General features: G+C 39.6%; 2 protein-coding genes across 7 annotated transcripts in view; both read right to left on the bottom strand.

Annotated features, from left to right (window-relative positions):
• BRD10 (bromodomain containing 10) overlaps nucleotides 1-5,820 on the bottom strand; it is a 103,980-nt gene extending 98,160 nt beyond the window's left edge. For 3 of the 4 annotated variants that reach the window (XM_067744323.1, XM_067744322.1, XM_067744321.1), the window contains exon 1: nucleotides 4,542-5,820. In XM_067744323.1, the coding sequence (XP_067600424.1) occupies nucleotides 4,542-5,134 (593 nt within the window). In that variant the 5' untranslated portion in view covers nucleotides 5,135-5,820. Of the gene's footprint in view, nucleotides 1-4,290; nucleotides 4,362-4,541 lie in introns of those variants that run through there. The other variant, XM_067744324.1, reaches the window with a different exon arrangement.
• Nucleotides 5,821-8,168: 2,348 nt separating this feature from the next.
• Nucleotides 8,169-12,816, bottom strand: RANBP6 (RAN binding protein 6). Of its 3 annotated transcripts, none has more exons than XM_067744332.1 (2): nucleotides 12,581-12,814; nucleotides 8,169-11,524 (listed from the first exon to the last, which is right to left on the bottom strand). In XM_067744332.1, exons 1-2 carry the CDS (start codon nucleotides 12,773-12,775, stop codon nucleotides 9,458-9,460), a joined length of 2,262 nt encoding a protein of 753 aa, XP_067600433.1. In that variant the 5' UTR covers nucleotides 12,776-12,814; the 3' UTR covers nucleotides 8,169-9,457. The 3 variants fall into 3 exon arrangements, with proteins under 3 accessions (XP_067600433.1, XP_067600432.1, XP_067600434.1); XM_067744333.1 differs by having other exon boundaries at nucleotides 11,305-11,524; nucleotides 12,640-12,816; XM_067744331.1 differs by having other exon boundaries at nucleotides 8,169-12,814.
• Nucleotides 12,817-25,594: the final 12,778 nt, after the last annotated feature.

The raw sequence follows: 25,594 nt of genomic DNA on the forward strand, positions 1-25,594 counted from the left end.
AATCCGCGGATGCAGAACCCCAGATAGGGAGGAACCAAGTATACAGACAGCCTACGGAGGGCCAAGTTAGACACAGATTTTTGACTGCATCGAAACCAAGATATACCATCAAAAATCCAAAAGTGATTATGTTCTCCCTGTTCGTAGGGAGAAAAACCTTAGGTACTAGATAGAATCTCGTCAATTAAGGGTTTCCTTCCATAATTTGTTTTAAGCCTTTTGTATCCCCTAGCAAAAAATCATACAACTAAATATATCAATATTTCAGGATATTCTGCAAGCAGTCCCATGACTTCCAGGTGTTCTGACAATGGAACAAGTTTGAAAATCAGTTTTAACACATTTTACATTTTACCATAACTGTGTATGTACCCTTTTTTAAACTTCTTGGGCCAGGAATTGTCCCTTAAGTCATAGAACAAAGCAGGTGCTCAATAAATGTCTTGTTAGTTGAAATCCTTCATCCTTTCATCACTGCACTTAAACATTTTCTGAACCTTCTTAAATAGCACTTTTTGCTTTTTGAAGAATGGCAACTATAATAAATAGAACTACGTGGAGTATCAAGCTCTAACATTCTACAGTTCTGCACAAGCAAATCCAGATTCTATTACCAAAGGGCCCCAATTTTTAGATTTACATTAAAAAGACAGAATTACAGAATCCAGGGGGGATGGGGGAGTTGGACTACTAGGGAGTAAGAAGCACCTTGTTAAAATTCCCAATTACTTTCTGGATTTTGATCTTAATTGAGAATAAACACGTCAACAAATTTCAAATTTAACTGAAGAGGAGATTAAAATCAGTGTACAAAATCCATTTATATTTCAATTACTGCTTGTACTTGGAAACCTCTATTTTTAAATTTTTGAGGCTTCATGATGATGCTTTTGTATGCTCATGCCCAACTAAAAAGCAATTACAAAACTAAATAATCTTTAGCTGTATTTTAAGAAAGACTTTTTTTTAACAGCTCATTACATGTACCACTTTTTAACAACTTAATTCAGAAATCAACTATAATTTTAACAAGGATATATAATATTCAAGCTTATTTTCACCAAAATATTATTTTAAATGGCCAAAATTAAAATTTCAAGTTCAGCACTGCTGGGGTCACTGGCACATTGATGCCTCTTCTATAACTACAAGCTTTTAAAACTACATAGCAATATTCTTAAAGCTTTCAAAAATATTTTAAAATTTAAAAGCTTTCAAAAATATAATTTAAAATTCAGAAGAGGCAAAAATTCTTATTAGACATAACTTCCCAACTATTAAGTATTTTCTATTCATTTCCACTTAGTAGCTGATTTTCTCCCTATTTCTAATGCTAATTGTTATTTCTCTCAGTTGCCCCAAATACATGAATGAGATCCCTTCTAAAATACAACTCTGAGACGAAGTATGCTAAGTCTTAGTCCTAGTTCTATCACAAATATTATATATAAAACATATTGCTATATATTACTTATATTAAATATGATAAAATTATAAATCTTTTATAGATCATACACATGTAGTCCTATTATAACACCACAAAAAGCAGACCAAAAAATTTAGAAATTTTAACAGGATAAAACAAAAATAGAATATACTAAAGCTGTGATATTTTCTTCCCTCTCCCCAGCTGGTCATCCTGCATACCTCCTAGAGAGCAGACACTACCCTGGAGAGACCATACTGTAGCCAGACGAAGTACCTGTAGTACCCAGAAACACTATGCTGTTCCATGCCTTGCATTCACTGTAGTTCAGCATTCTGGAATGCCCCTCTCAAACCCTCCAAAAAAAATCCAGAAGCGATCTTCAACTTCTTTAAGAATCAGTTCAAGTATAAACGTCTCTATACCTTTTAACTCCATTATAGAATCATCATCTTTTGAAAAGCATCTGTTTCCCTACTCAACTATACACCACTGAAGAGTAGGGAACTTCTCTTTTGATATCAGGGCTCTGAATGTCTAGCTCTGGCAGATACATATTTGTACAATCAACACTCTCATAGCACAGATGAAGAAACTGAGATTTAAGTTATACAAGGTGCTCAAGGTACTAATGTCATTGGGTTGCTCTGTAATGATAATGTGGCACCCTCTATATCTAATGTATGTGATTTCTTGCTCACTAAAAGGCTCAGTAGTGTATGGAGCAGCTGTAAAATTCTTACAGTAAATTTCAAAATAAGGGTTAATTCAATATCTTACAAACATATACTAGAAGACAAAAGAGAACAAATGATAATATCTAAGTGACTGTTTTTCATTACTAAAATACCATATACCACTTATTTATAAATAAGGTATCTGAGTCACCTATTTGCTGAAAATCATACTCATGTGCCCAGTCTATAGAATATTGTTCTGGAGCATCTATATTTACTAATTGCATACAAAACAGTTATAACCTATGGGTTTCTGAAAGTTGTGCCCACTCAAAGCATTTATTTAGTAATGACTCAGACTGTAGGCTAGTACAGAAAAAGAAATGATTTTCTAGCATCTACAAGTGTGGTTTGTCAAATCTATTATTTACAAAATGTTTGTATACATCAAATACCAAAAAATTGAGGAAGTCAAATTTTTAATTATCTCTTTGAGACCATCACATTACTTTTTGCTACTAAACTGCAAGAATTTTCTCTCTCTTGGACTAAGAACATCAGAAATACATTATTATGTTTATAAACAAAAGAATGTTTTAAGTTCTAAGTATGGATTCTATTAGATCATATGGGAATACAGTATTCTGAACATTAGTCACTAGGAATGATTCAAAGCATTCAGAAATTTACCTTTATGTGAAGAGAAACAGTCTCCCTGCTCTTTTGCAGGGCTTAAGAAACACTATATACAAAATGTTTCTGAAAACACCTGTAATTTATTCAAACCTATAAGCAACTTCTTAGCACTTTGATGCAGCCATTCTCCAGCCTCATTCTAAACACCCGTTTCCAGTCTGTAAAACTAGATGCTTGGACTAGAACTCTATGGTTTCTTCCAGGTCCAAAATCTTGTGACATCAATTTGGAAGATATTTTACTACTTAAAAATAATGACGTGTGAAAGGACTGTTTCTTATGTGAGTCATAACTATAAAACACTGTGGAGACAAGGGTAACGAACACACTACATAAATATAATGTCGCTAAATAAAATATTAAAAGTAATATACAAGACAAACTTGGGAATTATTCTATTACCAAATAATCCTACATTATGAATGGATTCAAGAAGAGGCTCCTTAGTTTAAATACAGCTGCCCTAATGAGTCAAGCGCTATGTTAACCATTGTTTTCAGTGAAAGAAGTCACTGATAGTCTCGAAAACAGCATATGGGAAGCCAGTGACAGATTAGATTATTTTAAAATTACAGTTATAATCAAGGACCAAAAAATTAACACAACTTTTCAGGAGCTATTAGATAAAAGCACTAGTACACTTCCCAGTTTCAGATATGAAAATATTCATCTTATTCAGCTACCACTACTAGTATTATAATGATTAAAACTTATCTTGGGCTAACTATATGGGACTGGCACTTTCGACTTTACATTTATTAATGCATTTAATCCTACAGCAACCTATTAATTAGGTACTGTCATTATGCCCATTTTACAGATGAAGAAACTGAGGCCAAAAAGGTAAAGTGACTTGTTCAAGTTCACTTCCACTAGTAAAGAGTCAAACAACTGGTTCACTTCAACCACGATTTCCAACAACATTCAATTATTTTTCTATTCCTGAAGAATTTCCGATAGAGAAATTAATTTGGCTCATTATCAATTACAGAATTATAAATTAATACGTGTATTTTAGTAGCCTCCTGTGCTATATTATTTCCTCTTAAGAAAGAAAAATAATTGACTCTGGATATATGGGTGGAGTATACCAAGAGCATCGTGCCATCTGAACTGCCTGTGACTTCTGGTAGAATAGATACCAATACCGAAATGTATTAAAAATTTTGTGTTGATGCAAAAATTCAGTCTGCTCAGATGAAGCTGAGAAAAAAGACCAGGAGTACGCCACAGTAATTGTTAACCATTTAATTACACGCTATGAAATCTCCGATGGCCGACTTGAGCAGTAAAGTTATTATTTTAACAGTCTGAAATCACCCTTTTACACGAGCCAGAATTAATTTTCTAACGGTATTTCATTCCAAAAACGTTTAAAATTTTCTTGCCAAAACTGTCTAAAAGTTGCAGGTCCAACTTCCATCCCACTTAAACTTTTCCTCTCCCTACTCCTGTAATTCTTCCATTTCACTTTACTTCTAAAAACTTTACCTGCTCTTCGACACTCGGGACTCGGCTTCCGTCTCAGATTCTTCACGTCTGGGCGTAGGGTTCTCTCAGCCCACACCCACCACACCCCTGCGGGCCCCCGCCCAGCGCTGCTCCTCCTCCCGGGGTTCTCCAGCACCGACTCAGCACCTATCAGCGACGCCCCCCGGCCCCTGGCCCAACCCATCCTCGGACACGTGCGAGGGTGTGTTTGTGTCAGCCCGTCAGTCCCGCCAGGGACGGGGCTCACTCACCGAGACAGAAGCGCCAACTTCTGCTCCAGCATCATCTCCAGCTTCTGGCCCTGTTTGGAGATCCAGTGGTCCACTCCATGCAGGCGGTAGCACGTCTCCAGCATCAACCTGAAGTCCGCCACGAACTCGGTGATGCCCCCGTATTGGCCGCTGGCGAACTTCTCCTCCATCTTCAGCAGACACATGCCCTTCCCGGGCTGCTGCCGGAGGGCGCGACTGCCCCGGCCCCCGCTGCGCGGCCCCTCGGCCGCCTCCTCCTCCCCAGTGGCAACGCCCCCCAAGGGCTGCAGGAAGGGGGAGGTGAGGCCTCGGTGCTTCTCCTGCAGAAACTCGCCCAGGATGCGGTAACCCTGCTGCAGCTCGTAGGTCAGCTCCTGCTCCTTGCAGACACCGCCCCCGACCACCATCGCCTCCTCCTCCTCCTGGTCGTCCGCGTCCTCCCTCGAAGAGGCACTCCTTCCTCGGGCCGGCCCTGAGGCCGGGGCCGCCGCTGCCACGAACTCGTCGTCGTCGTCCTCTTCCTCGGCCGCCGGTGGCGGCCGCTCCTCCTCCCCGGCCGGCTCCATCTCCCCCGGCGTCCCGGGCACGCTCATGCCCCCGGCAGGCCCAGCTTGGGCGCTGTGGAGCGGACGCTCGAGGCGCCGGGGCAAGCGTGAGTGCGGGCCGCTTCCTCAGGGCTCGGCTGCGCCGCGCAGCCCCAGCCACATCGGGCCTCGCTCTCCTCTGCCGCCGGCTCGGCTCGGTGCGCGCGGGGGTCTCGAGCTCGCCGCCAGCGGGGCGGGGTTACATGGCGCGCGGAGGAGGGGGGAGAGAAGAGGAGAGCCTAGGTGCCCTCCTCTCCCCTCCCCCCGGCGGCGGCGCGCGCGCGGCCCTTGCCTGCCTCACCCCTCCGCGCCCCGCCCGGCTACTCTTCACCCGCCAGGCCCGGCTTGGCCTCCGCGGCCTCGGCGCCCCACCCCCTCCCGGGCCGGCTTGAGGGCTGGGAGGGGGCGAGGGGGAAGGGGGGGTTTCCTCTAGCCTCCCCGGAGGGGGCCGAAGCACAGGGCAGCCGCGGCTCGGGCTCCTCCTCCTCTCCCTCACATCCCCTCCCGCCCCTCTCTACCTGCGGGGCACCCGGGCAGGAGGAGGTGGCGCGCGGACGGGGCCCGGCGACAACTGTCAGTTAGAAGCCCTGCTGGGCGGGGGGAAGAGAAGGGGGAGGGCACTCAGGCCCCCCCCCTCCAGGTTGGGGCGAGCTGTGGAAAGACGCAAAGAAAGAGGCACCGTCGCCGTCCACGGTGAGCATGCGTAGTACAACACCACCAGCCCGACTTCACGTCCCGCCCCGCTAAGCGATAGCAAGGACTTAGTCTCAGCTTCAGGCCCTGAGGCCTGGTAGGTTGCACAGACCAATGATGTCATCAGCTTGTAGACGACTGTAAGGGGCGGAGTGAAGAGGGAAGCAAGGCGCCTGCGCAGCTTTGCTTGCCACCTCCTGAGAGGGAGGCCGAAAGGGTTTTTAAATCAGGTGCTGCAAGAGGATATTTCTTTTGTGAGACCCCTATTAGCGCTAAAAGCTAAAATTAATCCTGAAGGAGCTTGCTAGATAACCTTCGTCGATGGAAAGTGAATTGTAAGAAGGCATAAAATGTAAATCCTATCCTTTTGTAAAAAACTTCTCTTTGCACACTCCCTCCCGCTGTGACTGCCGGTTTTTCAATATAAAACTAGAATTTTGAGAAGTCTAGAAAGGAGGTTGAAGGACTCGACCAACTGAAACATGTTCACATGGAAAAGGAAAGGAGATGATTTGTGGAACTTGAATTTCTCAAACTCCTGTTCCCAGGTCTTAACATCAATTCCTGTTTTGGAAATTAATCCCATGTTTTCCGTTAGTGAAAAACATTTCCACCCTCTCGATTTTTGACATCTGCTAAGAGTAAAGGAAGGGAATGGGACCTCATTTTTAAAAATCCTTGGGACTGAAAACAGTCTTCAGATATTTCAAATCTAAGCTGTGCAGCATGACCTTACAATCTCACTACACATTTTAAAATTACTGTTTAGGGAATGTCTAAAAAGTGAACTTATCATTCCATTAGTTGTCATATTGCTTAAAGTGAGGAGAAAGGAACTAATGGGTCCTTAAAGCAGTTATTACTATCTTCTCACGTTCTATTTTAAAGGTGCACATATTACTTTTTCTCCTTACACAGAACTCTCTTGCTTTAAACCTGGAATTACTTGAATACAAAAATCAAAATTTTAGAAAGCAAGTGGGGACTTCCCTGGCGGTCCAGTGGTTAAGACTCCGCACTTCCGCTGCAGTGGGGGTGGGTGGTGGCGTGGGTTCATCCCCGGTCGAGAAACTGAGATTCCCACATGCCACGCGGCGAAGGCCAAAAAAAAAGGGAAAGCTGTATAATGAAATGATTGGGATATACTGACTATTATGATTGTTTACTTCCCATTAATATGGACTTTTAAAGCACTGATAAAATTCAAACTTAAAAGCTTTTTTTGGTCCAGTTAAGTTAGACAGCAGCCTTAGGTAAAACAGTTAAGTGGGAACACTTTTGAGGTTTTAGGGTATTGACACTACCACCGCCAACAAGCACACCCATCATCTAGTTTTCACGGTCTCCTCTCACCTCATCAGACATTTGTGGTGTATTAGGCATTTACAGCATTCTCTCTCCATAGAGCCCACAGATGTACCTCAGCTCAGGAACAAAGGCAGAGACCAGTCTGACTTCAGGGACTGACAGCCAAAACTGTCTGACTGAACGTCCCTCATTTCCTTTGACAAAGCCCAAGAATCTGCACCCATCTCACCCCAGCAAATATCACCTCTTTCTCTTTAGCCACCAACCCTATTTCACGACTCTCGGATAATATTAGCTTGCATTTATCAAACACTGTGCCACTAAGCACTCTATATTCGTTACCTCCTTTAATTCTCACAATCCTATGAGCTACGTATTATGGCCATTTCACAGATGGAGAATTGTTTAGGTTAAAAAAGTAGTTTGCCAAAATTCAAATCTAGGTCTGTCATACTTCAAAATTCTCCAGGTGCCTAATTCCAAGTCATATGGTAGATTTTCCAGTTCCTCATGTACGAGAGTGTAGGGAATTGCTAGAAATGTTTACCAAGGGCTTCTTAATTAAGGGATACTAATTAAGATAAAGAGGTGCAGGTGAGTAGAAGAAACCTCAGCTATAGGTCATGGAGAGGCCAAATTGACTGAGATCTTAGCTAGTATGAAAATAGAATCAGGTGCTTGAACTTTTAGGATATAGATAAGTAAGAAGAAAAACTGCCTTTCCATCCCACCATCCAGAGAAAACCTCTATTACAGTAATATCAATACTTTGTAGTGGGGTTTTTCTATTTATTCATCTATACTTTAAAATTTTATCTTAAATAAACTTAAAATTGTGACTATACTGTACCTAATGTCCTTTTCTTTTTTCTCTCATTAACAATAAATAATTGTAGGGAATGTACAAGAATTGCATATCTAAAATCTCAACTTCATATCTGTCCACAATGGCCTAGATGGCCTGCTCATGAACTTGTAGGAGGTGAAACAGAGATTCTAATGTAAAAGGAATTCCAAAGCATAAAAAAGAACACAGCAGAAGTAAAAACACCAACAGCAATAACAGCTACAATTTATTAAGCACTTACTAAGTCTTAAATATTTACTAAATACGTTACATAGACAGTACTCATAATAGCCCCAGGAAATCCTGACAGATGTATTTGTTCTTAAATTTTGGATTAATATCTTGCTGAGTAGAAAGGTTTTTTTCTACCCTACAAAAAGCCTGACATTAAAGACCAACATTGCAATTAATATAATTAACCCTAGATTTACAGAACTGTTTTCTTACAATGTATACCTACTGCTAAATAACTTCTCAAAGCTGTTTTCTTTTTCTCGTTTAAAGATTAAATTAATTTTGCTTCCCTTTCATGATCACAATAGAATTCTCTTTAATGCTACTATATAATCTATTAAGAACTTCTCCAAAATAGAAATCTATTTAAGCCCCACTTTGAATCAGGGCTTCTCTTCTTGTTGAACTGCTTTGCAGGAAAAAATGGCATACATACACAATGCAATATTCTGCTCAAATACATAACACTGATTGACTCCCACAAATATTATTTACTATTTGTCAAACACTGTGTTACAGTATGTTACATGCTACCAATGTTAGATGTACCAGGATGCGCTTTTCAGTAACCATGGTCCTTAGAGTCCTGGATAACTTGAAAAAAAAGAGACTGGTCTAAGACTTCACAGTTTTAACTCTCAGCTGGACACTTTGGGAACTAGAATATGGATATATCTCAGTCTCAGGAGGACATTATTAAAACGTTCATATGTATTATGGAGAAAACTTCCCACATCCATTGTAATATCTCAAATCTCTGTTCCAATTTCAGCATCCTCCCATTACTATGATAACTAGGAGTATTATCAAGGAGGAATAAGCCTGCCACTATATTCTTCACCCACAATTCCAAAGATGTTTGTCCTGGAAGTTCTCCTATCCCATCTTTGTGAGCTCTTAGCATCTTGTGGTAGGCAGCATGACATCTTGACACCAAGTATACTGCTTGCCCAGCATCAATAATTCAGACAAATAGCAACAATTTATATACTTTACATCAACTACAGGAAAGGTGACAAACATTTTAAGACAACAGAAGCACAGGTTATCACCAAGGTCTGTGTTTAAGAGATAAAACATGCAAGGTAAACAGAGGCTATAACACTGACTAATCCTGGAGAAACATGGGGAAGGCATATAAACTGCTTAGCAGGAAGAGAACAGTTCTCTCAATCATAATGGAATCCACGCACAAAACTTGTTCAGAGTTACTTTTATGGTGGATGATATTCAAGTAATATTAAGGTGCTTCAGGCAAAATTTAGCAACTCCTGTAAGGCTTCCTGCTGCTCATCATCAAGCTGGGAAATGCATTCCAACCATAATTCTTCAGAAGTCTGTACCTGACGCACGACATTAGCTAGGCGTTTGGCACAAGGATCTTCATAGTTAATAGTCTCATTCATTTTTCCTTCTGCAATTACACTGATTATTTTTGGAAGATTGGAATTATTTGGACCAAGTACAACTGGGTGGTTACTTTCAATTAAGTCACAGAGAAAACTCAAAGTCTGAATAGCTTCCTCTTTATCCTCATGCAATGGAAGCCATGACAACCAGTGTGGAAGAACTTCATCTACATTTACACAGTTAGGCTTAAACCTCAAAATCTTGCCTACTGCTGAGATACAGTTCTCTGTAGCAATGACATTTTTTTTGGTTTTGGAATTTGCACACTTAATAACTTTTACCAGCAGCGGAACAGCTTCTGAACATAAAGAACGATAATCATCTCCACCAAACTGTGCCATAACACCCAGGCCATAAGCAGCCGCTTGCCTGACTTCAGGGTTGTTGTCTCGCATATTTAGTAGCATTGGCCACCGAAAATATTCTACATATTTAAATGAGGTTGGACTACAGTGTTCTATGATATCATCAAATATGCACAATCCCCACTGTCTGTCTGGCCATGGCCTATTAGAACAAATTAGATTTACAATTAATGGAAGCAGCTGTTCAAACCACGGTAAAATCTTTTCCTTGTAAGTACTAAATAATGAATGCAAAATATCTGATACTTTGGTCAGAATATAAACATCACATTCATCCTCATCTTGCAGAGACATTTCAACCTGTTGGTCATAGTTTTCTTCCTGTCTTTTAACCTGTCTCAGTTCTTGGTTTTTAAAGTGCCCTTCAAGTTTTGCTTTCAGTATTTCTCCCAGTTCTTCCAACTGTTCATCATTGAGGCACCCATCTCCCATTACTTCAATGGACTTTGCAAAAGAATTCATTATTTCTGAGAGTACATCTGTATCAGGTTCGGTCCCAATAGCCTTGATTAAAGGATCACATATGAAATGCCACATCTGTGCAAGATACTCTGGGCCATGAATTCTTGCACATTCCAGGAGAAAAGGCATGGACTCTGCTGCTGCCACTCGAACATTGTCATGGAAATAAAATTTCAGTAAAGGAACCATCAGTTTTACAACTTGTTCTGTGTATTCCACGAATCCTTCCCTTAACTCCTTAGCATAATAAACCAACATCTGGCAAGCAGTTGCTTTTGCTTCAAGCCCTGAAGTCTTAATTCCAAAACTCTGCTGGTCTCCAAGATTTACAAATTGCCATCCATCATCATCACTCATATTCTCCACATCTTGTGTGTCTAAGAGAGCAACGTCAGGTTTAGCTGAAGCAGTCTTAATAAGAGGCTCAATAACCAGTGGAAGGTACTGTTGAAAATCATTTCCAAGAATTTTACACATTCTGGCCCACGCTGAAATGATGTAAGAGGTCTGAGGGTCATCATCTTCCATATTATTTAAGTCTGATTGTGTTTTTAACAACAGTTGCATCACATTTGATGCATCTTGCATAAATTTTTCCTTCCCAACAGCAAGACCAACATGGCTAATGCATTCAATAGTTTTTCCTTTCAGAAGTTTGAGTTCCTTTTGAACAGCAAGCTCAACAATCTGCTTTAGTGAGGGCATAAATATATCATAGTATGGAACAAATTTTTCTTCTATTGTATCTGCAACTGAGGCAATGGCTGTCACAAGCTGTTCCAAGGCCAACTTAGTTCCATTGCGAATCAACTCTTGAAGTTTAATCACCAAGATGGAATGTAGATTTCTCACCATACTATCCAAATATAGAACTAGCAATGATTTGGGGCAGTCTTCAATAAAAATAATAAGCGCAGAAGCTGCATGTGACTGCACACGCTGATTACCTTGATTTTCCATGGTACGCAACAGAGCTGCAATCACCGTTTCATGGAATTTCTTTTGGAAGTTAGGTGCAAAATCTGTAGCCATCTGTCCAAGTGTAGTACAGGCTGCAGCCCTCACCCTTGGATGAGGATCCTGAAGAAAAAGCAAAACAGAGTTAACTGTTTCGTCTAGAATTGATTCCATTTGCTGATGGCATCCTTCTCCAATAGCAGATAAGGCCATTAATCCAGCATGTCGATATTTCCAGTCAGGGCTCTGAAGCATCTGCATGATATGCTCCTTAGTCATTGGTAAAACAAGTTTTCCACCGAGCCCACAAGCCAGTCTGTCTAGTGCACTCTCAGCAGCAACTGCATTGCTGTCAAAATCATCTTCTTCCATTTCATCAGCATTTACCCAGTCCTCATCATCTTGTAGATCGACCATCATTGCCAATATATGAGGAACTGCCTGTGCAATAATATTTGTATGTTTTTTCAACATTGGGGTTGCAGTTTCAGACAAGGTCACTATTACTTCAAGAGCCAGCTGGCGTTGCAGATTACTAAGTCTAGAGTCTCCACATAACTTTAGACTCAATTGCAGAGTATCTTCTAAATAAGGACCCAAATATTTAGGTACAGTATCTGCAATCTCAACAAGGGATTCTAGCACTGAATCATCATCCTGGTAGCATGAATCATTCACAGCCTGTAAGATTCCAGGAAGCAAGTCTGCAAAGTCTTTGAAAAGAGCAATATTATTCTCATTAGCAAGTACAAATGCAGCTGCAGCTCTAGCAGATAATGTCCTGATTGCTGGATGTTCTTGATCTTGAATACACTGGTCCAACAACCGTTTGATGATATCCAAATCGTGCCGATCTTGGGTCCCAAAAATCCCAGGAAAGTGCCAGAAAACGTGAAGTGCAACTTCCCACAGAACCACATTTTTAGAGTAGATTGAATCAACAAGGAACTTCAGACCTTCGGGCCAGTGGTTAGTGCCATCCTCATCTATCAAATTCCTGGCCAGCACTGCAAAAATATCACAAAGTTTTTTCCTCATACTAGCATGGGTTTCTAACTTAACAGCCAGTATCAGTTCAATCTTGACGTCCCTCTGAACATCAGAAGGCAGATTTGGATAGACTTCCTCAAACCCAGAGGACAAAAGCCGTCGTAGCAGGGCGGCAGCCATTTGTCTCACCTCATAACCTGCTCTTCTATTTCTGACGGCATCTAAGAGGAATGTAGTCTTACACAGACCTGGGATATTTTCATAGATTTCCTCTGCTTGTCTCCGCACCATACAGCTTGGATTGATGAGGTTCTTCAGAAGCTGGTAAAACTCTTGCTTTCCCGACACGGTCGCCGGTACTCCGGCAGACCCGCACGCCGCCATCGCGTTCTGTCAAAGCGACCGCGACGGAGCAGGAGGGCGGGGGTCTGCGGCTCGAAGCAGTGACGTCAACGAGGCGCCGGCGGGGATGGGCGGGAGCGCTCCTTCCTCCCCTGCCTGGGCCTCGGTCTGGGCTCTGGGAAGGTGGGAGCGAGGGTCGCTCTCCAACAGTTTTCCAATCAGATGAAAATGTACCTACCGAGGAGAAAGAAAATGAAAGAAAAGTATGATATTGATTGTATTAGAATGGGATTATGGATGATTTTTTTTCGCCTTTTCTTTATTTCTAAACTATCTCTATTGTTACACTGATAATTTTAAAACAGAGAGTACTCCTTGAAAAGCCGCTAAGTGAAAGAAAACGATCACAAAAGGCCACATGTATGATTCCCTTTATATGAAAGGGCTTAAATAGGAAAATCCATACAGAAAATAGATTAGTGTTTGGCAATGGCTAAGGGGAAGGGAGATAGAGAATGACGGCTGTCAGGGGGGTTCTTTCTGGGTGATGAAAATATTGTAGAATTGATTGTGGTGATAGTTGCACAACTCTGTGATTATACTCAAAACTATTGAATTGTACAATTTAGATTGGTGAATTCTATGGCATGTGAATAATACCTCAATAAAGCTGTTCATCAAATAAGTACAATAAAAGATAAAGACAATGATTACTACCCCACTATTAGGTGTGCAGACTCAGGTGTGTGTCGGAATCACTTGGCCTGTGGATTATAATAAAGAATGAGAAAGACAACTGAGTAAAGTATGATGAAAAGTGACCTGGGCTAGTAATCAGGAGACTAGAATTCTGGTCTTGTCTCTAAACTGATTTTGTATCCCTGGTCACGTCACTCAAGATTTTCTTTGCAAACTGTAAAATGCCTTTACAGTTTTTCTTTTAGTAGGAAGCTGCTGAGATTATTCTAAGAAATAAATGCCCCTGAGGCTAAATATTGTTTCTTTAATTCAAGCAAGTGTGTCAATCAAAAACAATGATCATTCCTCTAACAATGATTAGATCTTACTTTTGTATTGGCACCTTGCCATTCTGTCATTTTGACCAGTATACAGGTTTGCAAGGTTGGTAAGATAGGTATAATACTAATTTTAGATGAGAAATGGAAACTCAGGGCTGACTTTTGATGGATGGATTTTTATTAACTATTTGAAGAAATAGAAGAAGTTTCTAAGTAAAGGGAAGAGCTGTGTTCAAATGCAGAAAGGTCTGAGAGCCTAGTGTGATGAGTTCTGTCAGTACTTTTTGCTGGAGCATTGGGTATGGGACTTAAGGGTCTTGGGGATGACATAGGAGGCAGTAAAGAAGAAGACAAGAGTTATATAGAGGCCAGATCATGAAGAGTCTTATATTCCATGTTAAGAGATTTGGCTTTTTTTTCCCCCAAAGGTAAAGAGGAGCCTTTTAAGGATTTTACTCAAGGCTGTGAAATAATCCATTTTAAGAAAGAGTACTTTGATGGCAATGCAAAAACTGAAGTGTGAAGACTGGAGGCATTTAGGAGGACAATAACCTAGTTCAATTACACTGAAAGTCTAAATCACAGCAGTGGTGGAGGGAAAGAAAAGAGGGGAAGGATTGCAGGTCTTAAGAAGTCATATCAATAGCAACATAGAGGGGAAGGAGAAGCCTAGGAAATCTCCCCAATGGCCTGGGCATCTTGTTGGAGGTGCTGCAATTTACCTATTTCTTTACCTACACATGTATAAAGAACAGAATTAATGCAGACCAAAAGACTGCTAACTCTTTCTGGAGGAAAAAGAGGCTTCCCTAAGAAGGTGAGTCCCCAAATCCTTTTTGCTCTCTAGTTGCTCCCACTCTATGGTGATGGTCATTGTTACAACAGTAAGAGTTAAACTCTATCCATTTTAGGAAAAATATTTATGTTCTTTTATTTTAGAAAAACATACACAGATTTAAAATCTTAAGGTACTTCCTCTCTAGCTTGCATTTAACTTTTGCATTGTTATTTCCCTTCCCCCCCCCCCCACCAAGAAGCACACATAATAACCAAGATTTCAAGACTGGACTTGAAGACTTGGTTAGAGTTGAACAACTTTATGAAAATTTGTAATTAAAATTGGCTTTTAAAATACTTTGCACTGTTGAGAGGCCATTTAAGAATGTTTCCATAAGGTGACTCAACAGCAGACAATTCGAGTGTTTATTAGCAGCTTACTAAGTGAAGAAAGTGCAAAATAAGTTGCAAATTTCTTCCAAGATCTGAGAGATTTAGAGTCAAATGAGGGGGGTAGAATTAAATTGGACATAGGGGGTAGAATTAAATTGGACATACTTGACATTTTTTCAAGAATAATCCAGAATAAATAAAAATACAGAAAACAAAAAATACTACTATGAAGGCTCCTACCGATCTAATATGGAACAATATGAATATCAAAAAGAATAACGCCTTCGATGGATTAAAAAAACTTTAAATATATCAACAAAAGTTCTGAGTTTCTAATACTAACAAAAGCCACCAATGCATTGATCATCTTTGGAGGATGCTAAGTCACCAACTGAAAATTGATAAAGAGGAATAATCAAGATTTTTCCTGCCTTTTCTGTACAAACTGTATTTCAGGATAACCAAATAGTTATCCACTTCTTCTTGATAGAATTCCAGATAAAAGGAGCACAAAAATGCTAAAATCAGAAAATTGCTGTGTTGTAACCCCAAATGAAATAATGAATGTAGGTAACAGTAACCAATGGATGCTAAAACCATTAAATGAAACATTGATTGGGAACTTACTAATAGAGGGATAAGGATGAAACCACCTAAAGTTCCTGATTAATCTTAATATTCTTAAAAGTGGGATAAACCAGAAGTGTCATTTACATGTTGTCTTTCGGCTTCACATTCATACTTTCTCTAATTTGTTCTCTGATTCTGAGGTTAGGCTCTGGAAACAAAATTTCTCCTTTTTCAGCTGGGTCCCTGATAATTTCCACCAATAGGAGCTGCTAGATATTGGAGGATAGAAAAGGGACAGAAAAGAGATTGATCCTTCTTGTTTTTCCTTTTCTTGTCTGGATTGCCCTAGCAGTGGCCCTTCCTCCTGGTGACATCAATTTCCTCCCTCTTGCAGCCCAATCTCTTCTCTCTGCAGATATACCCACAGTAGCCTGGGGGCACTCCTTCCTCAGAGGTTTCAGCCATAGCTCTGAACTCAAAGATACCAGTTCTGTTTTTTTTTTTTTTTTTTTAACATCTTTATTGGAGTATAATTGCTTTACAATGGTATGTTAGTTTCAGCTTCACAACAAAATGATTCAGTTATATATATACATATATTCCCATATCTCTTCCCGCTTGCGTCTCCCTCCCTCCCACCCTCCCTATCCCACCCCTCCAGGCGGTCACAAAGCACCGAGCTGATCTCCCTGTGCTATGCGGCTGCTTCCCACTAGCTAACTACCTTACTTTTGGTAGTGTATATATGTCCATGCCTCTTTATCGCTTTGTCGCCGTTTACCCTTCCCCCTCCCCATAGCCTCAAGTCCATTCTCTAGTACGTCTGTGTCTTTATTCCTGTTTCACCCCTAGGTTTTTCATGACATTTTTTTTTTTTAAATTCCATATATATGTGTTAGCATACGGTATTTGTCTCTCTCTTTCTGACTTACTTCACTCTGTATGACAGACTCTAGGTCTATCCACCTCATTACAAATAGCTCAATTTCATCTCTTTTTATGGCTGAGTAATATTCCATTGTATATATGTGCCACATCTTCTTTATCCATTCATCCGATGATGGACACTTAGGTTGTTTCCATCTCTGGGCTATTGTAAATAGAGCTGCAATGAACATTTTGGTACATGACTCTTTTTGAATTATGGTTTTCTCAGGGTATATGACCAGTTCTGTTTTGTTCCTTCAGCTTTAGGGATGGTAGCAGTTCCTTCAGTTACCATCTTTTGATTACCTCAGTGCTATTTATTCACTCCTTCAGGTGTCTCACACCTGTGTGACCAATCTCTTAAATCTCCTCTTGAAGTACTTAGTGTGGTTTCTATTTTCCCACCTGGAACTTGACTCATTCATATACCAGGCATTATGTGATGCAAAAACTGCCAAGTATTTTTATCTTAAATCAGGTTTATTAAGGTATAACTCATGTGCAATAAAATTCACCAATTATAAGTGTTTAATTAGGTAAGTTTTGACAGTCAAGTAACCATGACCACAATCATATATAGAATATTTTCATTACCCCAAAAAGTTCCTTTGGGTCCCTCAGTAGACAATCTCCTTTCCGCACCCCTGGCTCTAAGCAACTACTAATCCGATTTCTGTTGCTATAGCTTTGTCTCTTCTAGAATTTCATATAAATGGAATTATTCAGTATGAAGCTTTTTGTGTCTGGCTGCTTTTACTTTGTACAATGCTTCTGACATTTGTCCACTCTGTTGCATGTTTGTTCCTTTTTATTCCATCATATGAATACACCACAATTTGCTTATGCATTCACCAATCGACAGACATTTGGGTTGTTCCCAGTTTTAGGCTATTATGAATAAAGCTCTTATGAATATATGAGTACAAGTTTTTGTGGGAAAATATGTTTTCATGTCTCTCGACAAATACTAGGAGTGAAATGACTTGGTCAAATAGTAAGTGTACGTTTATAAGAAACTGTCAAATGCTTTCCAAAGTGGATGTACTATTTTGCATTCTGACTGAAATATATGAAAGTGCCATTAGCTCCACATCCTTGTCAGCATGTGGGATTATCAGTCTTTTAAGTTTTAGTCATTCCAGTGAGCATGTCTTGGTATCTGATTGTGATTTTAGTTTGCATTTCTCTAAATACTAACAGTGTGGATTATCTTTTCATGTGTTTATTTGCCATTTGTGTATCTTCTTTGGTGAGGTCTTTGTTCAAATCTTTTGCCCATTTTTCAAAAAATCTAATTTTTTTGTCCTCTTGCTATTGAGTTTCAAAAGTTCTTTAAATATTCTGGATACTAGTCCCTTATCAGATGTATGCTTTCAAATATTTTCTCCTTTTCTTTTTCTTAACCATGCTTTTTAAAAATCAAAAGTTATTAATTTTGTTGAAGTTCAATTTATCATTTAAAAATTTTTAAGGTTTCTGCTTTTTATGTCCTATTTAAGAAATCTTTACCCAACTCAGGTTCACAGAGATTTCCTCTAATGTTTTCTTGTAGAAGTTTTATAGTTTTAAGCTTAAAGATTTTACATTTAGATCTAGGATCTATTTCAAGTTGATTTTTGTATATGGTATGAGGCATGGGCAGAAGTTCATTTCTTTTTGCATATGAGTTTATAGTTGTTCCACTTTTATCCCACTGATTTGCCATCTTTGTTGAATATTAATTGACCATATACATGTAGTCTTATTTCTGAACCTTCTATTCTGTTCTATTAATCTATATGTGTATCCTTATTCCAATGCCGCACTGACTGTATTGATTACTATAGCTTTACAATAAATCTTGAACCCAAGTAGTTATAGTCAGTGATTCTAAAGATCACTGAACACTGTAATTTTTAGAAAGTACTCTCTAGACTTTAGTAAGTTTAAGATATTTTTAACCTAATTAAAGTCCATACATATTTGTGAATTTGAGTATAATTGGGAACTTTTTGCAATCTATACACATTGTGCATTTAAAAATTAAATAATGGACCAGAAAAAATGAGAAACAAATTTCTTCTTTATTTGTTTTCAATGTAAACTTATTGATTTAGAATAATACCTCAACTTTTTCACACAGATCATCTCCCTCCCCTCCAAAAAATAGCTGAGGAGAAAGGAATTTCTGACACTTTGGGCTATAATCTGAAGCAGCTTATGTTTTAACTTAAAATTTGAATGTAAATATGATGTTCCAGTTGCTAATATTTTCAAGCTTTTTCATATGAAATTGTTTTCTCTATAAGCTTTCCATTTCCTTCATTTATTCAACAAATATTTAATGAGTACCTACTATGTTCCAGGCACTGTGCTGGGACACTGGGGATACAATAGTGAATAAAACAGAATGCCTACCTTCGTGAAGTTTACAATCTACTTTGGAACTCCTTAGCTTATGCCAGGAGGACCAGCCATGTTTAACCTGTGGTTTTATGGATTTCTCAGCATATTACCCCTTACATCCAAGTATATGAGAAGCACAGTAGTAAAACACTGTTATCGTCTTTAAGAATTGCATGGCAATAATTCAGAATATTAAAAGTTGAATAAAAACATCATGAATTGGAGAGAACAGAAAACTCACTATGTGAGTACTGAACTCGCTTCTTTACCAGATGGTTGAAAATATGTACATTAGTACTTGCAGGTATTAACTGATTTAATTTCATAACAAATAAATGAGGATACAGATAGATTAAAACATTTTTTTAAATACAGATTAAATAACTGAGAGGAAAGTTATAATAATGATGGAGGATATCAACCATCCAGACATTTCATGTCATTTTGTTCTCCTAAAATTAGAATGTTTGGCTCCAACTCCCAGGGTTAGACAGAACCCAGCAGAAACAATGCCCAGGGCAGAAGTGGTGAAGAATGAGAAAAGAACCAAAGTAGGAATCAGCCTGGGCCCCACTACTCCAAACAATTAATTATAAACTATATTAGCTGTAATTTTAATAAAAAAGACAAAGCAGACATATTAAACTAAACATATTATCTTACAAAGATAAAACACTCAGAAGAGTGTCTCTTTTATACTGCTACTACTACTACTATTACGGTTATAAGAATGAAAATATATCTGATTAATTAGAGACAATATTTTGTACAGTTTCTTGTATAATAGGCAAAATATAAATTATAAAAAGGACCTGTCCCACTGGGTAGTATACTTGGGAAGATCATCTTGAAAGATGACAAAACATTATTATCTGCATTTTCAGTTGGTGTGAGAGGTAATCCTGACTTTTTAAGTAAGTTTCAGAAGTTGTACAGTCAGGAAGAAGTAATAATAATAATGAAATAATAAAGAATAAATTATTTTTCCATTGAATTAGAATTCTTGTTAGTGTAAAACTGTTATTAGTGTACTGATCTGTTTTGTAGCCATTATAACATTTTGCCTAATTTATCACTGTGTGTCTACTTTTAAAAGATTTATGAAAATCTGATATATTAGAATTATGAAGAGTCTAATTGGTTAAACTTGTGCTAGGGTGACCAATCATCCTGGTCTGCCTAAGACTGGGGTTTCTTGGAATGAGGAGTTTCAGTTCCAGGACAGTCCCAGGCAAAGTGGAACAGTTTGCCTAACTTTCAATCACTTTTTAAGTATTGGAAAAATATCATTTGTAAAAAGTCATTAACTATAAAGGTTAAATTAGATTCAAGTTAAGCACTTTTGACAATAATCCTTTATAAGTGATGCTATGTACTTCATATGCATTTCATTAAGTATACATAATGTTTGGTTGTCCTACAGTTATTGTTACTAAGCTTTAAGTAGTGACTGCCTGATCTCTCCATTTTGTTTTTCCCGTTGAGACAAATAAGTTATCTTTGGGGTAATACTTTGACAACCTTCAAACTCTCCTTGCCTAAATCAGATATTTCATCAGGAGTGGGGAAAAGGTAAACTATTCTAATTCCATCATTTCTTCTATGTTTGTAAGCTGGCATTTTTCTGTAATAAAGAGCTCTCCCTCATGACCTGAGGCTATTTGGCAACTGTGAAGGAGTGCTTAATTCTTTCTCATTAATTATCAATTTTCAGAGTAGGGAGGTGAGTAATAGCCACCTCCAATCATGACAAATACAGTTGGTTTGTTATGTTTTGTTTGGCTTCTCTTTTTTGAATTGTCAAGAGCTGTGAAGAATCTGAGATTTTACGCTACTTCAAAGCTAACAAGTTAGCCTGCCATAGTTTCATGGATGATAGTAAAAGATATGAGACTCTGCATCAGAGACAAAAAATAATTTGTTACTCATGGCAACAGCAGCAGTCAGAGTATCAGCATTTTTCACTGGTTCCCAACTCGCAATTCCTACAGCATGATGCAAAGAGGGATAGATGCCAGCTATACACATCAAGGACTGTGTTACAGGACGGAAACGCTGAGCTTAGATTACAAATCTTTTATAACGGACAGTAAAGCTGACTGCTTTTTTTCCAGGGGGGGACATTATCTTTTTATTCTGGATAGTAATCATGCTTGCCCTTTGCTCCAGAGGGAGACATTATATCTGTCTTCCAAGGCTATTCACTACACAAGCATACTTAATAATATAGTCCAGAATGTCTTTGCTCACAAGATGTGCAGAAACATGAGATACCATGGGTATAGTTATGTGCTGGTTGTTCTCCATTGCTCCCCTCCCTCCTTACATTCTCTGCCCTTTTCTGTAGCCCAGGAGGCTGACATCTACAGACTGCATCACTCAGGCTCCCTTGCTCTCTGTCTTCTGGTTGAATTGGCTTATGAGAGGCATTAGCAAGAGACTGGGAAGAGGTGGCATCGGGTATTTAGTTCCCATCTCTCTGCCCTGTTCTCGCCCCACCTTGAGGCAGTCCTGGTACAGGCTGCATTCTACTGATACAATTCTTATAAGGAGGCCCTTTTTTCCAGGCTGCAAACTCTCTGTAGGTTCATTCTCTCCCATATCCACTTTAGGCCTAAATATGGTAAAAGTGTATAAACGTTCCTAGACCCTGTGTTTTGTTATGTTCTCTTAACCTTGCCCACATTTTTGTAAACAATCCTTTCAGCACACTCTCTTCAGTAACACTTTCTAAATATGTTTTCTGTTTCCTGCCAAGATCTTGATAAGAACTCATAGATTCAATTAATTTTAAAAGAGAAAAAAGCTAAAATTAATAAAACCAAAGATTAGAAAGGTAGTTTAACAAAAAAAGAGACTTTTAAATTTAATTTAATTTTATTTTATTTTGGCTGTGCCATGCAGCTTGTGGGATCTTAGTTGCCCGATCAGGGATTGAACCTAGGCCTTGGTAGTGAAAGTGTGGCGTCCTAACCACTGGACTACCAGGGAATTCCCAAAAAGAGATTTTAAAACATGAAAATATTATTATCCTCAACATGCTAATTCATGCAAATATATTTATACAAAAATATAAGATCAAAACCAATAAAATCCTTTTAGAATAATTTATAGAATGTGAAATTATTTGAAAAATAAAAGAATAAAAAATACAAAAGATGGGCTTCCCTGGTGGCGCAGTGGTTGAGAGTCCGCCTGCCGATGCAGGGGACACGGATTCGTGCCCCGGTCCGGGAAGATCCCACATGCCGCGGAGCGGCTGGGCCCGTGAGCCATGGCCGCTGAGCCTGCGCGTCCGGAGCCTGTGCTCCGCAACGGGAGAGGCCACAACAGTGAGAGGCCCACGTACTGCAAAACAAAAAACAAAAGATTTATATCCTACTTGATAAATGGCCAGAGCAGATGATTTATCAACAAAGAAATATAGACTATAAATCTTGACGAGAAAAAATATTCAATTTGGGTAGTAATTAAAACAAAGCAAACTAAAGGCACAACCACATCTCCACATAACTAAGATAAATTACAGGAACAACACAGCACTGGTGGATTGTTGGAAAATAAATCTATTGCTGGTGGCCCCTGATTATTAGCTGAGAATCTAGAATGGTGGTTAAAAAGTCTTTGATGCAGAAATTCCACTTTGAACAATAGATCCTAAGTGGATGATACAAAAGAAGACAAAAATGAGGTGCATATTTTTCACAATAGATGTATGTTAAGAGTATTAAAAAAATGAAAATAACCCAACAATGGGTAGAATAATTGTTAAATAAGCCATGATATTTTAAGATGTGTTGAAATGTTTCAGTGAGAAAAAGAGGATATATTATATGTACACACTACATATACTGTGTATTAAAATATGGCTCTATGTGCCTGGAGTGAGGGAGACTCTGGGAGAGACTTCCTTCCCAGAGGGCATCTCAGTGGGCCTCCAGACATGTGCCAGAGGTTCTTCCCCTCATGCCAGGCTCCAGGACAAGCAGGTAGGCCTCTGTCACAGAGGGACAGTGGTGTATCTGTCCACTCTTTCTGTTCTGTGCCCTCGGGGTGGTGGCCAGCCAAATACTGTCTCTCCGTTTGTTGCAGTCCCAGGAGACCCAAAAGTACAGGCTCTGCTGGCCATGAGCCAAGCAATCTCGAGGTGTCCCCTGGGTGGCAGCCACAAAAATCTTATGCCAGACGTGTGTGCAGTTTCCCCTCCATTATCCAAAAGAAGACACAAATGAGGTGCATGTTTTTCACAGTAGATGTACCTTGAGTTGCAAAATCTGGGGTCCTGTACTCTGGAGCATGGCAGAGGGAGAGCAGGAAGATAGCACCTGCCCTCTGGGGTCTCTGGAGAGGATTACAGTCAGCCCTTAGATGTGTAGATGTGTGTTTAACTACAGGCCTGCCCCTCAGGCTGCAGCTATGAAAATATGGCATCTGAAGCCTGACGGGTTTGTGTCTTGGCCAAGGTCACACAGCTGGGACATGATGGCAGCAGCACACACCCTGGACAGGGGTGAGGGAACTGCTCCCAGATTTTACTCTACATTAGTTAAGGTGTGGTTCCAGGACATCCAGACTCATGCATCACAACTTCCTACCCGAATCTATGGAGAGATGTGGCATGAAAGAAAGCACCTTGAACCTAAAGGCAAATAGCGATAACATCGGTTGTCAGAAAAGTGGTGAAACAGCATGGTGAAAGGAATGCTATGCACAAAAGCAGGTGGCAAGTTTTGCATGAGATCCCATGGCAGGTGAATCTCTGGATAACTCATTCATTAAACAGTGGACTCTACTATCAATGACACCAGCACCTTGGATGAGAATTCTTAAGAGTGCTGATGAAGCTACCACAACTCACAGATAGCAGAAACCTACCACACAATCTCCTAGAGATTAGCCAACACAACAAGCCTAAATATAAGAGAAGGGTTAAAAAAAAAAGTTCATTTTCCCAGAGACTTCTCAAGAAAAAGTATCTTCCTTTGAAAAAGGAGCACCCAAGACAACAGCTTTCCTCAGTGAATTTAAATCCTATTTTAAGAACAGAATCATCTAGACAGAATTGCATGTGGAGTTTTCTTCCTACCATGATAAGTGTAGCAATAATGTTGGAAAGACCGACTCTATGCTTTGGACTAGGTGAGCCCTCTTAAGGGTCCTTTTCAAATTCCTAAGCTATAGTTTTGGGAGTCATTTAACAGAAAGCTTTTACAGAAATTGTAGTCAATCACATTATAGTAGGTTTCCTATTATTCATCCTGGTCATTGTTTTATTTATTTATTTTTTTGCGGTACGCGGGCCTCTCACTTTTGTGGCCTCTCCCGCTGCGGAGCACAGGCTCCGGACGCGCAGGCTCAGCGGCCATGGCGCACGGGCCCAGCCGCTCCGTGGCATGTGGGATCCTCCCAGACCGGGGCACGAACCCGTGTCCCCTGCACTGACAGGCGGACTCTCAACCCCTGCACCACCAGGGAAGCCCTGGTTATTGTTTTAATAACAATAAAGTGACAGACTGATAAGAAAATGTGGCTCTATGTTCTTTGGGTTCTTTTTGTTTTCCTGTAAAGTTTCTTAGATTTCTAACTTATTTTGAAGATGTTGATTTACATAGAGATTTAGTGCAACATTCTATGTTTGTGGCATTTACTTGGTCTTTACCTATGCATTTTTTTAATGAAGAAAATGTATCAATAAAATTAATGAAAATGTTATATGAATAGATAGAATAATGGCTGGAACAATGAGTATTCTTAGAGGACAATAAAAAAACCCTTTAGATTAGTGTCATTATAAATCATTCATTGACAATGGGAACAGAACCTTTCCTAGGCCCAGAGAACTTAGGTAACTTGTCTGAGGTCACACAGCTAGAAAGGGCAGAACAAGACTGGAAGTTAGTCTTTTTGGCTTTCAAAATGCCCCTGGTGTGGGAATATACACCATTCAGAGTACAAGTAGAGGGGATAGATCTTAAGGAAAAGAATGGACACTTCTATTGCAAAGGAGGAGAGCCTGAAAGAGAATGCATGTGAGGTAAGCTTGCAGTTGAGGTGGTAGATAGGCAGTAACTGAACGACTTTTTTAAAAGACGATGATCTCTATTTTCTTGGCGAGACTATTGGCCTTAAGTAAGGCAGTGAGTGTTTGAGGAAAAAGTCAAAGGTTTTGGAGAAGCCACGGGAGTGAGGAGTGCAGGATAAAGGAGTTGAACAAAGATAACTTTAAGAATTGAAAAGGAAAAAAAAAAAGAATTGAAAACTTTTCTCCAGTTGAAATTAGAAACCAGGAATCCACAGTGGCAACAATCCATCAATTATACTGTCAAGTGAAAAAGGCAGGGTTCAATGTCATTGGTTCAATTCCATTTTGTAAAACACCTATATGTGTGTATAAAACATGTGCAGGAAAATGTATAGTATATACACCAATTTGTTACAGTGGTTACTTCTAGGAGGTGAATGCCTTTGAGGTTGGGGGAAAGGACTTTTACTTTTTACTCCATATATTTCTGTATGGTTTGAACTTTTGTAGCAATATATTCTTGCATTACTTGTATAAAAAATGGGGAATGTGATGGTCTGGTAAAGGCTTTAAGTTCCTGAGCATGTCTATGTTTCCATATAGATCATCTAGAGCCAATTATATAGTGACCTGAAGCTTCAGAGCCAGGAAAAGTCCTATCTGGCTCCTCACAGCACAGCTCACAGCTGCTGCAAAACCCACAAGGCTTAAAACAGAGCCAGCACTCTAGAATTAGTGGTATCTGGTCCCACTGCTGCTGTGGTGGAG

This window comes from Pseudorca crassidens, chromosome 7 (assembly GCF_039906515.1).
Source record: "Pseudorca crassidens isolate mPseCra1 chromosome 7, mPseCra1.hap1, whole genome shotgun sequence".
Lineage (NCBI taxonomy): Eukaryota > Metazoa > Chordata > Mammalia > Artiodactyla > Delphinidae > Pseudorca > Pseudorca crassidens.